The sequence below is a fragment of the Miniopterus natalensis genome, chromosome 11 (assembly GCF_054644295.1).
Source record: "Miniopterus natalensis isolate mMinNat1 chromosome 11, mMinNat1.hap1, whole genome shotgun sequence".
Classification (NCBI taxonomy): Eukaryota; Metazoa; Chordata; class Mammalia; order Chiroptera; family Miniopteridae; genus Miniopterus; species Miniopterus natalensis.
In genome coordinates, this window is record NC_142091.1 from 40734261 (window position 1) to 40748357 (window position 14097).

Here is a 14097-nt window from a genome sequence, read left to right on the forward strand (position 1 = left end):
CTCTTTTTGCTTTTCTTCTTTCCCAATTTTATTCTCTTCTCCCTGTCTCTTCTCCAATTTATCTCCATTCCCTATTCCTGCCTCCTCTGTCATCCTGTACTTATGACCTACTCATCTTCCGTCTGTTTCTCATTCTTCTCTCTTTCCCACTATGCCTGTTCATCCTATTTTTCTCTCTCCTGCCCCTCTCTTTACCCCCATTTTCAAACCCTGTCCTGCCTTTTCGTGCTCTCTCTCTCTCTCCTCTTCAACTTTTCCCATTCCCCCAACCTGTATGTGTTCCTTTCTTCCTCTTTGCCTTGTCTTGCAGGGATTTGACCCATTCAGATTCGGAGTCCTCCCTCCACATGAGTGACCGCCAGCGTATGGCCCCCAAGCCTCCTCAGATGGTCCGTGCTGCAGATGAGGCTCTCAATGCCATGACTTCCAACGGCAGCCATCGGATGATTGAGGGGTCTGTGGTGGAGAAACTGCCTGACAGCCCTGCCCTGGCCAAGAAGGCACTACTGGCGCTGAACCATGGGCTGGACAAGGCCCACAGCCTGATGGAGCTGAACCCCTCAGCCCTACCTGGTGGCTCTCCACCTTTGGATTCTTCCCATTCTCACAGCCCCAGTTCCCCAGACCCAGACACGCCATCTCCAGTTGGGGACAGCCGAGCCTTGCAGGCCAGCCGAAATACACGCATTCCCCACCTGGCTGGCAAGAAGGTGGCTGAGGAGGATAATGGCTCCATTGGCGAGGAGGCAGACTCCAGCCCAGGCCGGAAGAAATTTCCCCTCAAAATGTTTAAGAAACCTAAGAAGTAGGCAGGATGAGGGTGGCAGTGGCAGGACAGCTTGTCCTTCCCTGGTCTTCTGCCTCCCCTTCCCTGCCTTCCAAGATACTTGGCCCCTAAAGTGGGGCATGGGAGGGGTTGGCCCAGGGGCCTGGGCACTCTGGAAACCTGCCCTCCTCATCCTTGGGTCCTTCAACATTATTTATTAACTGACCACCATGGCCTGCCTGTCCTGCCTCCCTCTCAACCATGGGCTGCTGCTATCACTCCTTCTCCACTTCAGTGCATGTCTTAGTCGCTGTCCCCTCAGCTACCAGCTCCACCTCTGAGGTCCAGCTTCTGTCTCTGCTGTCCCAGTTTTGAGGTTTGGTTTCTTGTTTTTTTTTTCTGTCTCCTGCTTTCAGGCTCCTCCCTCCCACCACTCCCCAACTTCCCCTAGCAGCTAGGGGGGAAGACAGGAGTAGTAACTTCTGACACCTGTGCCTCAAATCTATTCCACCTTACCTACAATGGTTCTATGTGCCCCAAATTGGGTCCTAGAGCCTAATATTTGAGGTTTGTTGTTGGGAGTGTGATGGGCCACAGGAAATCTTGGCTTGAAGCTCACTCAGGCCTCCAGGAGCCCATGGGGGAGTGAAACCAATCCCCAGAGAACAAGCCACTAGAGAGTTTTGAAGAGGGCAAGGCTAATGGATAGATGGGGAGAGACTTCTCTTAGTTGGAGGATGAGTAGATGCCAGAGCTATGGGCTCCAAGGCAGTCACCTTTTCTCTCTTCTCTCACCCACACCTGTCTCTCTCTTATCCCTGCTCCCTCACATTGCAGGATGGTTTGTCTGTAAGAGGTGCTGCCCAAATGCTCCCCAAGCATCAGTACTCCTGATGCCCAGGACAATTGGCTCCCCTGGCCATGGGAACCTTAGCCATGATACAGGTCTCTAATGGGGCCCTGTTGCTGATGGGCAGGATGTTGTTGTATTTGAACCAAAAGACAGTTTAAAATTGAAAAAAAGAAATCTCCTGAATTTCCCAAGTGCCTGCACCACACACTCCCTTTGTCAGACCCTGTTTTCATGTTACTGCATACCCTGGGCCAGAGGCTCAAAAAGGACACAGCCAATTTAGGGAAGGGGGTGGCTAAGGAAGATGGTGTAGGTGAAGGTGGCTATGTGACCACTTCCCCCCACCCTTCCCACCCTCTAGACAACTCTCTTTCCTACCTGTTTTTGCTATGGCTGTAAAGGTATTTTCCCTTTGCCTCACTCCCTGACATGCCTTTACTCTGGGATCCTATTTTGGGCCTGGGGTGGGGGTACCTGTGCTGGTCTTAGGAGGGGGCTAGGCTGCAGACTGCCTTGTACCCCCTGGACACCCTCACATGGGTTTTTCTGTGTTATTTCATAAGACTCTTTGAAGTCCAATAAAGCATGTAGGAGATTTTAACCTCTGCTGGCTTTGACTCTTATGGTGTTCTCTGTGCTTTGTGGCATAGCAGACAGGATGAAGAAGAGACTATTTCTGCTCTGCCAAGGGAAAATGAAACTCTAAATACACATACCCAAAAGGTCTCTGGGTAGTTACCAGATGAAATACAGGATGCCCAGTTAAATTTGAATTTCAGATAAGCAATAATGTTTTTAGTATAATTGTCCCATGCAACGTTTGGGACACATTTTTATTTGCTAAATCTGGCAACCCTAACTCTGGGTCATCTTGACCCTACCTATCCTATAACTTCACCTATGACCAATGACTTTTAGAATTACTTCACAGGTCAACAAGTGTTGGCAAGGATGTGGAGAAAAGGGAACCCTTGTGCACAGTTGGTGGGAATGGAGATTGGTGCAGCCACTATGGAAACAGTACAGAGGGTCCTAAAAAAGTTAAAAATGGAACTGCCTTATGACCCAATGATTCCACTTCTTGGGATATATCCGAAGAAACCCAAAACACTAATTTGAAAGAATATATGCATCCCAGTGTTCACTGCAGTGTTATTTAGAATAGCCAAGATATGGAAGCAACCCAAGTGTCCATCAGTAGACAAGTGGATAAAAAAGTAGTGGTACATATATGCAATGGAATACTATTCAGCCATAAGAAAGGATCTTACCATTTGCAACAGCATGGATGGATCTAGAGGGTATTATGCTAAGTGAAACAAGTCAGTCATAGAAAGACAAATGCCATATTTCACTTACATGTGGAATCTAAAGAACAGTACAAACAGAACAGATACAGACTCATTGACAGAACAGCCTGATGGTTGCCAGAGGGGAGGGAGCTTGGAGAACTGGGTGAAAAAGGTGAAGGGATTAAGAAGTACAAATTGGTAGTTACAAAATAATTATTACAATAATATTGTAATAACTATGTATGGTGCCGGGTGGGTACTGGAAATATCGAGGGGAACACTTTTCTAAAGTATATAATTATCTAACCACTATACTATACACCTGAAACTAATACAAAACAATATTGAATGTAAACTGTAATTGAAAAACAATAAAATAGTATTTTCACATTAAAAAAAGGAATTACTTCACAGGGAGATTGGGACACATCTGGAGGATACATACTGCCAAAGAATTACCTTGCAAGTTAAGGCTTCCCCCTTTACTATAAGACTATAAATAAGACATTTTATCCTTAAAAACATACACAAACAAACCAATGAAAGATTTTAGGGAGGGAATGCTACATGAGGTTTCATATAAATCAATTTGTGTAACCCAGATCATAAGCTTTTACATCAGCCTTATATATTATATCTCATCTACTCTCCCCACATTCAGTCACCAAGCCATGTGTATTCTACCTCTACAAGTAGTTATTGCTGACCCTATCTCTGCCACCGTCCCCTGGAGATCTCTAAAAGCAAATGGATCTTGTCCCTGCCCTTCTCAAAACTCTCAGGGCTCGCATTTCCGTCAGGATAAAATCCAAACGCCCTCGCCTAGCAAGGCTCTTTTCCAATCAGACTGAGTGCTGCTAGGCTTTCTGCTGACCTAATAGCCCAGGGGCTCCTGGCTGCCTCCCACTACAGATTCAAAGCTACAGCTCTCATCATAATAGCACAGTAGTAAAGACAAGAAAAAATGTTTTGGATTGATGGTTTTTAGTTGTCATTTCAAAATACTTGACCCGTCTTTACCTCAGCGCGGATGCGATGCCGAGAGCGAGGGGGCCAGGCCTGGCTGGCTCCGAGTGCTAGGTCCGGTTCCAGGCTTGGCTCCGGTTTTGCCCACACCCAACATGGCGGCGAGAGATCAGCGTTCTCTCTAGGCGAGTCTACACCCAATGCAGCTATGGGAGAGGTGCGGTCGGGTGGGCCCTGCCCACACTTAATATGGCGGCTAGAGAGCCAACTCCTTCCCGGCTTGCCCACACCCACTGCTGCTGGAAAGGGGCTCGGTTTCCTGGGCCCCGCCTACGGTCAGCATGGCGGCTAACGGGCGAGACTGACTTTCTGCTTTTCTAGTCCTGCCCACCCGCCGGGGCGCTGGCAGCGTAGAGCAACGTCAGTCGAGCTACGTCGGATAGCTTTTGCGTCGCGGGCGGCAGGGCGGGAAGGACGTTCGGAGTTTCGCGCCTTTGGTCTGCGGAGGAACGTGCCCTCTGGCCCAACTCAACTCCCAGCACCTGAGCAGCCCCTGGAGTTCGACCCTTCGCACTCCGCCACCTTCTAGATCTTGCCGTAGCTTCAGCGCTGCAGACCCGTATTGAATTCGTAGTGCCTCAGCCACTAGCTGCGATGCATGTGATCAAGCGAGGTGAGGGGCTGGGGAGGGGACGGTGAAGTAGTGGGGAGCGGGTAAGGGGACGCGGCCGCCGCTGCCCGAGCTGTTAGCTGCGCCCGCCCGCCTCTGCCGCTTCCCGCCCTGCGGGCCGCGGCTTCCCGCCCTGTCTGCCTGGTCGGCCTATAGGCTCCCCCCTCCCCCACCTCCCGCTCGGATCTCCAGCCTGCTCCCCCTTACCTTTGTCATCTTGCCGCATTTGAAGAGAGTCACCCCTTCACTTTTGTCAAGTAGTTCCTGTGTGCGCCGGGCATTTTCCAGGCAGTATTTTCTTCCTCACCACGGTCCCCTGAGGTAGAATTATCAGCGCCACTTTATAGGTGAAGAAACAAGCTCAGAGAGGTTCGGTGGCTGATGCAAAGTCGCCTAGTTAGTTGATGGTGAGGCCAGGGTTTGAACCCATAGCTAACAACCGAGTTTTATTTGAAAACAGTGGGGTTGGTCCTAGGCCCTGGGGGATGGGGGAGGAAAAAAGGGACTGTACACTAGGAGGACACCTATGAGCTTCCTGATCTTTTGTGTGGAGTGAGGGTAGGGGTGTGCGTGAATAAAACCAGGTCTCAGACACAGACATATCCCTGGAGTTTGCCCCTTATAGGGCGCGTACTGCCATTTGGCCCAGGAGTAGTCCCAGAGGAGTTTGGGGCAGTGACTACCTTCCTTCCCCGTGATGGGAAACGATACTGAATCCGACTCGGGTGGCCCAGACATCTGACAAGATGGGGATCCAGAAGAACTGGGGGCTTGTATTCTTTCTCAACAGTTATTTCCCATGAGACTTGCTGAGTACCTTCTTTGTGCCAGCCTTTTGCTTGGCTGTGTGAAATTAAGAGACAGTGTCTGCCTTGGGAAAGGGTTTAATCAGGTTGGGAAAAACAAGAGTAAAACGTACTTTTAACAGAGGACCATACGAGACAGATAGGAACAAGTTTTGAGTTGAATCTACTTGCCTATGTTAAAGCAATAAACTCATTTTACAGTTGTAGGCACTTAGTAAATACTAGTTGACTGACTGGACGTTTTATCCATTAGGCTCTGAGTTTCAAAGATGGGACTTTATGCCCATACTTAGCACTGAACCTGTAATGAAGAAATGCTCAAAGAATGAATGAAACTATTTTATTTAAAAAAAAAAAAAAAGGTTTTTATCGATATTTTTTCTTTTTTTTAGAGAGAGAGGAAGGGAGAGAAAGAGAGAAGCATCCCTGAGAGAAACATCAGTTGGCTGCCTCCTGCGTACGGCTTACTGGGGCTTGTGCCCTGAGGGGGAATCCAGCTGGTGGCCTGTCTGGTACTTGGGACTGTGCTCAACAAACTGAGCCACACAGGCCAGAAGTGAGAATAATTATTTTAAAATATAGGATGCCCTGGCCGAGTGGCTCAGTTGGTTGGACATTGTCCTGTACACCAAAAGGTTGCAGGTTCTATTCCCAGTCAGGGCACAGATCTAGGTTGCGGGTTCGATCCCCGGTCAGGCACGTATGGGAGGGAACTGATGGATGTTTCTCTCTTCCTCTCCCTTTCTCTCTCTCTTGAATCAATAAAAACATATCCTGGGTTAAGATAGAAAAAAGTAAATAAAATATAGGATATGATGAGTGCTGTCGGCAGGCGGTTTAACTATAGTCAGGAGATGGAGAGGTGGACAGTGGTGGCCCTTCATCCTGTCCTTAGTTATCTTGAGAACATTTTCTGAATTTCCCATGTTGGCTGATTAGACTGAAGACTGAAATATATAGTGTACTTTTATTGGTTTATTCCTGTGATTCAGACATGTGCATCAAGTTTTTTAGACCTGTAGAAAAAGGTATGGAAGGATGAGGATGCTCTTATCATAAGTCTGTAACAGAGATGTAGATTACTGAAGTGGGTAACACCTTTGTGTTGAATTTTTAACCTTTTGGGTCCTCTTTCAAATACTGTAGTTTACAGAGTATTGCCTACACAAATTCCAAAAGGCAGGGCTTATTTTGTTTCTCATTCTTTCAGAGAATATAATTTGATACACATGGTGGTAGAATCTTTCAGTGTAACATTCAGCATTCATTGTTAATATACAAAATTATACTTAGATTTGTTTATTTTATTTTATGTATAAGTTTTAATGTGCTTAGGGTTTTTCCTTCCCTTTTTATTTTTGGTACGTCAGTGTAGTAGCAGACTAACGCCTATAGTTTTTGTTAATTTTAATGTAATTATTCAGGAGGGCAATCGGTAGTCAACCTGTAAGTACTTCCTGAACTTGCTATTATCTTGCTAAGCACATGAGGGAAATATTAGAGGAAGAGGCAGTTCCATCTTCGGAGATCTTAGGGTTGTTAGGGACATAGGAGTAACCCATGTGAAAATTGTTAGATAACAGAATGGAATAGTAGATGAGTTTTTCTCATCTGCTATCTTGATCTATTTTTCTTGTGGGAGAGTATCTAGGGGATCAGGTTGAAAAATAAAAGTTGAGAACCATTGGAATAAATGCAGTGAAGCTGACTGAGTTGTAAAGTGTGCTTTGGAATTTAGTAGTATAGTGTTTTCAAAACTTTGGATTGTAACCCACAGTAAAAATTACATTTTATGTACTGACTTAGTACATACACGTATATATATATGTATATACATAAAACTGAAACAAAAGTTTGCAAAATAACACCTAAAGCATCCATTTGCACTCTGATAATCTCTCTTCTATTCCAGGTTCTTTATCTCCCCTCCCTCCCTCATCTCCTTTACAACCCACTGTATTATTTTACAAATCTGTGTGGATACTGTGCTGGGCCTGAGGTTACAGTGGTGAGTAGGCAGATGTATCTGTTTTCAAAGAACTTGAATTCATGATTCCCATTTAAAGAAAGCTCTTTTATACCTTACTCTACTGCTCAACCAACAGGATTTGAAATTTAAAATTACTAGGAAATGAAGCAGACAACATTTGTTGTGGATAACTAACTAACCCAAGATAATGGACCAGGCCTATGTGGTCTACACGTTCATTTTCCTTTTTTCTTCAGTTCCTTCCTACCTCACAAATTTTCCCCTTTTTCCTTCAGTCTTTTCATATCTCACAAATGAGAGGCCAAGCACTCACTATAATAATTCCTTTTTGCCTTGATTTCTGTCTAGGAAGATAACATCGGGCATCATCTTTAAACCTACTTCACAGGTTAAAATGTGCAGCTGGTTACACACATAGTCAGGGATGTTTAATACTTGGCAATGTCTCCCTCAGTAAAGGTACCAGATTTAGAAAAATACTTTTTCTCTGGGCATGTATTACAGTAAATAAATATGTGGTTAGACAGTTATCAACAACTTGAGGGGAAGTTGCTGGGGCTACAGCCAAAACAGGAAAAATCTTTAAATTCCCTTGTACAGTTATTTTAGACAATAGAATTGCTCGTGATCATATCCTGGCTAATCAAGGTGGGGTTTGTGCTGTTAATATCTTTTATTGTACTTAGAATAAAACACCTCTGGTGAAATAAAGATGGAACTAGGTAAGTCCGGGTACAAGCCAAATGATTAAGGAGCCCACTGACACCTCATGATTCTTTAATATCTTAAACTGACTGCCCTCAGGTATTGACTCCTGTTTCAGATCTATTCTGCAAATTGCACTTAGCATTTTGTTTGTTGTTACAGGAATTTTTGCTATTATAAAACTTTGTTCTGCATAGCTTGATGTTATAAAGATAGAAAGTACTCTGATAATGGTTGCTCAACGTTTTGAGATGATCAGTAAGGCCTGTGAGACTTCATAGGAGAAACCTCAAGAACTACAGAAGATGTTTGCCCTTAAACATGATGGTAAAGACTTCCTTGTCCTGCCGGTGTGGCTCTGTTGGAGTGTCCTCCGGTACACCGAAAGGTCATGGTTTGATTTCTGGTCAGGGCACATATCCGGGTAGCAGGTTCAGGGTGGTATGGGAGGCAACTGATCCATGTTTCTCTCCCTCTCCCTTTCTCTCTAAATTGTTACACTGCAGATTTTTAAATAAAAAAAATAAAAAAAGACTTACTCTGTTTTAGTGCACTTGTTGCTCAAACGTGGCCTAAGGTTCCTAAGAAAAAAGAAAACCTCTTTCCCTCTTATGTGGAACATGTCATACTGGGAATGAGCCGTCCTGGTGAGGAGGACCGGCGTTGCTGTACGATTTCGACGTCATTGATCTCCGATACCGACATCGCTCTCTGATTTCAATGTTGTTGTCCGATTTTTGACATCGCTCTCCATTACTGACATCGCTCTCTGATTTCAATGTTGTCTGATTTTTGACATCGCTCTGCGTTACCGACATCGCTCTCTGATTTCAATGTTGTTGTCCGATTTTTGACATCGCTCTCCATTACTGACATCGCTCTCTGATTTCAATGTTGTCTGATTTTTGACATCTCTCTGCGTTACCGACATCGCCGTCTGATTTCAATGTTGTTGTCCGATTTTGACATCGCTCTGCGTTACCGACATCGCCGTCTGATTTCAATGTTGTTGTCCGATTTTGACATCGCTCTCCGATTTTGACATCACTTTCTGATTTCGACATCACTTTTCCTTTTTGATGATGCTTTCAAGGAAGGATCTTAAAGAGAAATGTGGCCCTGGCCAGTGTTTTCCAGTGGTTAGAGCATGCGGCCCAAAGGGTCTTTGGGTTCGATTCACAGTCAAGGGCACATACCTCAGTTGTGGGTAACTCCCCTCCCCCCGCCTTAGGGAGGCAACCAGCCTGTGTATCTCTCTCACATTGACGTTTCCCTCCCTCCTCCTCCCTCCCTTCTACTCTCTGAAAAGCAATGGAAAAATTATCCTCAGGTGAGGATTAACAAGAAAAGGGTGTGTATGTGAAAAATAATATATATGAAGCCATTTTAAAATGGAGTTGAGGCTACCATCTCAGAGCAACTGCCTTGCCTGTCTTATTCTTCAAACCTTTGGAATGTGAACTGGGCAAAATAACCTTTGGACTGGGCCTAAAGCAACATTATATCCCAAACAAGTGTTAGCAAAGTTAACAAGAAAGCAGGTATGATTACTGGACAGAAAATTTAAAACATTATTTTTGTAAGTTAATTTTTTCATCACCATTTATCCCCTCTATGCCCTCTTCCACCTCCACCCATCCCCCTCCACCCTAAAAACATTATTTAAAATTAGCATCACTATGTTAGCTTACCTACACCTATAGAAATTCCTTCTACTTATGGAAATGTTTCCATTCCCTTTGTCATAAATACCTTTTGCCTTAGTTTGCTATTGGGAACACTGGGTTTCTGCCTGAACCAGTGCTTCCCAAATAGCTGTTTTTTTGGATCTCAAATAAATGCTTATTGCTTCTCACTTTGGCCTTTTATTTTTAGGTTAGCAGACTGATTATGTAATGTGGGTTACCTAACTGTTATCTTTGCCAACAGTTGTTTGGGATACAACATTGTTTTAGGCCCCGTCCAGAGGTTATTTTGCCCAGTTTTCACATTCCAAAGGTTTGAAGAATAAGCAGGCAAGGCAGTTTTGGGATGGCAGCTCCAACTCCATTTTCAGATGGCTCCATTTATATTATTTAGTAGTTGGATATATCCATTATTACTGGTAAGAGTAAGTACAGGTTGGATGAGCTACTATTTGAAGTTGAATTAAAAATAACAGGACTTTTTGTTAGGAAGGACAGAGGAATATGATCTAAGTTCAGAATCATAGAAGGACCAACTAGAAAAGGTCTACATGTATTTGCTTCCATATCCTCAAAATAGTAACACTAAGAGATTGCCTCTGGAAGACTGTCTTGAATTACAAATAGAAGTACTTCTTTATATGATATGCAATAAATTCAAAATCAATTACCCTAGGAGAGTATTTAAGCCAACTTTATCACGAAGGTGTTAGAATGGAGATGGGGTTATAAATCATTTAGCAATCAATAAATACTTGAGTACCTAGTATGTGCTAGGCCTTGGTCCTTGATCCTAGGTACATGTAAATAAAAGAAAATGTAAATAAAACATGCAAATTTTTTTTCTTTTGGATTATATTCTAGTGGATTGGTGGGGATACATTAAACAAATACAGGAGTCTCCCCTTACTCGTGGTTACACTTTCTGCTGTTCCATTTGCCTGTAGTCAACCATGGTCCAAAAATATTAAATGGGAAATTCCAGAAATAAACAATTTATAAGTTTTATGTTGTGCGCTGTTTTGAGTAGAGTGAAGAAATCTTGCACCACCTAGTTTCATCTAGTCCGAGACTTGAATCATCTCTTTATCTTGCACATCCTTGATGTATACACTACTTAGCTGTCGCTTATCAGATCGACTGTTAAGGTATCAGTGCTTGTGTTCACGTAACCTTTGTTTTAGTGGTGCCGAAGCACAAAAGAATTTATGCTGGTGAGGCAGATATGCCAAAGGAAAGCTGTAAAGTGCTTCCTTTAAGTGAAAACATGTAAGTTCTCAAGGAAAGAAAAACGTATACCTACGTTGCTAAGATCTGCGGTAAGGATGAATCTTCTATACATGAAACTGGAGAAGGAAGAAGATATGTACTAGTTTTGTTGTCGAACATGAAACTGCAAAAGTTACGGTAACTGTGATAAGTGCTTACTTAAGATGGAAAAGGCATTACATTTGTGGATGGAAGACATGAACAAAAAACATGTTATGATGTCAGCTGTTGCTCCAGAAATCACCAAGCCTATATGAACATTTCAGCAAGGGATCCCATGGAACAAGTGGTGCCAAGGCATTTACTCCAATTAATGGATGGTTACACAATTTCAAGAATAGGTTTAGGCTGAAGAATACAAAAATTACTGGAAAGGCTGTGTTTGCTGATGAACAATCCGCTGCCACATTTCCTGCAGTGTTAAAGAAGTTGATTAAGGAGAAAGGTATGTATGTAGAGTAAAAAACATACGGGGTGTCCTGAAAAATATATACACACTTTGAGTAATTATAAAAGCAGTGTTTATTAAAATACATTTCGTTTTCAAAATGTAACAGAAATCAGATGTTAAAGTGTGCATACTTTTTTTGGAATACCCTGTATATAGGGCTCAGTAATGTCTGTGGTTTCAGGCATTCACTGGGGGTATTGGACTGTATCCTCCATGGATAAAGGGGTACTACCATATATAAGTAAAATATAGAGTATTCATGATAAGTGCTATGGAGAAAAATAAAGCATAGAAGGAGGAGGAGAAGATCAAGGCTGTGTTTGGGGCACCGCAATGTAAAGTAGAGTGATCTTGCCCTAGCTGATTTGGCTCAATGGTTGGAGCGTCAGCCCTCAGACTGAAGGGTCTTGGGTTCCTTTCTGGTCCAGGGCATATACCTCAGTTGCAGGCTTGATCTGACTCCAGTTGGAGCTCATGCGGGAGGCAACCAGTTGATGTGTCTCACTCACATTGGTGTTTTTCTCTGTCTGCCTCTCTCTGAAAAGCAATGGAAGAAAAATTCTCTGGTGAGGATAAAAAATAATGAAATAGAGTGACCAGGGAAAGCCTCATTGAGAAGATTATATTGGGCAAAGACCTGAAATTGGTATAGGTAGCAAAGAGGCCTGGTAGCAAGGAGGCCTGGGTAAAGTGAGGAACGTGGGAGAGTAGGAGATGAATTTGAGGGGAAAAGAGGTATACAGTGCAGGTTTAATATTCTATGGATTATTGTAATAATTTTTACTTTGATTCTGAAGGAGATGATCAACCACTATTGGGAATTTGGAGGGGGTAATGACATGACTGATCTACGTTTTTTTTTAAATTTATTATTGAAACTATTACAAATGTCCCCCCTTTCCCCCCATTGATTCCCCTCTCCCCCTCTCCCCAGGCCTCCACCCCACTATTGCCTGTGCCCATGGGTTATGCATATATGCATATAAGTTCTTAGGTTAATCTCTCCTCACCCCAGCCTCCCTTCTGAGATTTGTCAGTCTGTTCCTTGCTTCTGTGTCTCTGGATCTATTTTGTTCATTGGCTTATTTTGTTAATTAGATTCCACATATGAGTAAGATCATGTGACACTTGTGTTTCTCTAACTGGCTTATTTTGCTTAGTATAACACTCGAGGCGCTGCCATGCTGTCTCAAAGGGTAAGGGATCCTTTGTTTTTATAGCTGCATGGTATTCCATTGTGTAAATGCCTGAGAAGATGCTTGATGTGATTTCATTCTTCTTGAGCTTGTAGAGACTTGTTTTGTGTCCTAACATGTGGTCTATCATTGAGAATGTCTCATGTACACTTGAGGAGAAGGCCTGTTCTGCAGCTTTGGAGTGGAATGTTCTGTAAATATCAATTAAATCCCTCTGATCTAGTGTGTCATTTAGAGTCCCTGTTTCCTTGTTGATTTTTTTGCCTGGAAGATCTATCCAGTAGTCAGTGGAATGTTAAAGTCCCCTACTATGACCTATGACTGTATTGCTGTCAACCTCTCTTTTAAAGTCCTCCAGAAGTTGTCAGCCCCCCCCCCCCCAGCCTGTGTGAGTCTTTTGTTCTTTTGTTCTGAGGTAGGTCTGCTGTAGACAGCATATATTTGGGTCTTGTTTTCTTATCCATCCAGCTGCCCTATGTCTTTTGATTGGGGCATTTAATCCTATTCTATTTGAAGTTATTATTGATAGGTACTTATCTATTCCCATTTTATTTCTTTATGCCTATGTTTCTCATTCTATTTCAACTTCTTATTACAGCAGTCCCTTTAACATTTCTTACAATTCTGGTTTGGTGGTGATAAATTCCTTTAGCCTTTTTTTTGGTCTGGAAAACTCTTTATTTCACCATCTATTTTGAATGATAGCCTTGCTGGATAGAGTAGTCTTGCTTTCAGATCCTTGCTTTGCATTACCTTGAATACTTCATGCCCTTCCCTTCTGCCCTGTAGAGTTTCTGATGAGAAGTCAGCTGACAGCCTTATAGGAGCTCCTTTGTAGGTAATAGCTTGTTTTTCTCTTGCTGCCTTTAAGATTCTCTCTTTGTCTTGAATTTTTCGTATTTTAATTATGATGTGTCTGGGTGTGGGCCTCTTTGGTTCTTCTTGCTTGGGACTCTGTGCCTCCTGAACTTGTGTGACTTTTTCCTTGACCAGGTTAGGGAAGTTTTCTGCCATTATTTCTTCAGACAGGATCTCTAACCCTTGCTTACTTTCAACCTCTTCTGGCATTCTTGTGGTGCAAATGTTGTTGTTTCATGTTGTCCCACAGCTCCCTTAGACTGTCCTGTTTTTTAATTGTTTTTTCTTTTTGGATTTCTGATTGAGTGATTTTTTTCCTACCCTGTCTTCTAATTTGCTGATTTGATCCTCAGCTTCCCCTAATCAGCTGGTCATTCCTTCCAATGTTTTTTTTACTTCTATGTCATTCCTAATTTCCTTCATAGTTTCTATATCTTTTTTCCTGTTGTTGAGCCTCCTTTGATCAGTATTCTGAACTCTGTATCTGATAGATTGCTTATCTCCATTTCATTTAGCCCTTCTTCTGGAGAATTCACTTGTTCTTTCATTTGTGGCTTGTTTTTTTGTCTCCCCATTTTGGCTGCCTATTT

General features: G+C 43.1%; 1 protein-coding gene and 1 pseudogene across 1 annotated transcript in view; both read left to right on the forward strand.

Moving 5' to 3' along the window:
- Positions 1-2220, forward strand: LOC148091983 (stromal interaction molecule 1 pseudogene; annotated as a pseudogene).
- Positions 2221-4219: 1999 nt separating this feature from the next.
- The window catches only part of RRM1 (ribonucleotide reductase catalytic subunit M1), a 50390-nt gene continuing 40512 nt past the window's right edge, over positions 4220-14097 (forward strand). The window contains exon 1 of the mRNA XM_016221962.2: positions 4220-4550. Coding sequence (XP_016077448.1) covers positions 4532-4550 — 19 coding nt within the window. The 5' untranslated portion in view covers positions 4220-4531. The remainder of the gene's footprint in view (positions 4551-14097) is intronic.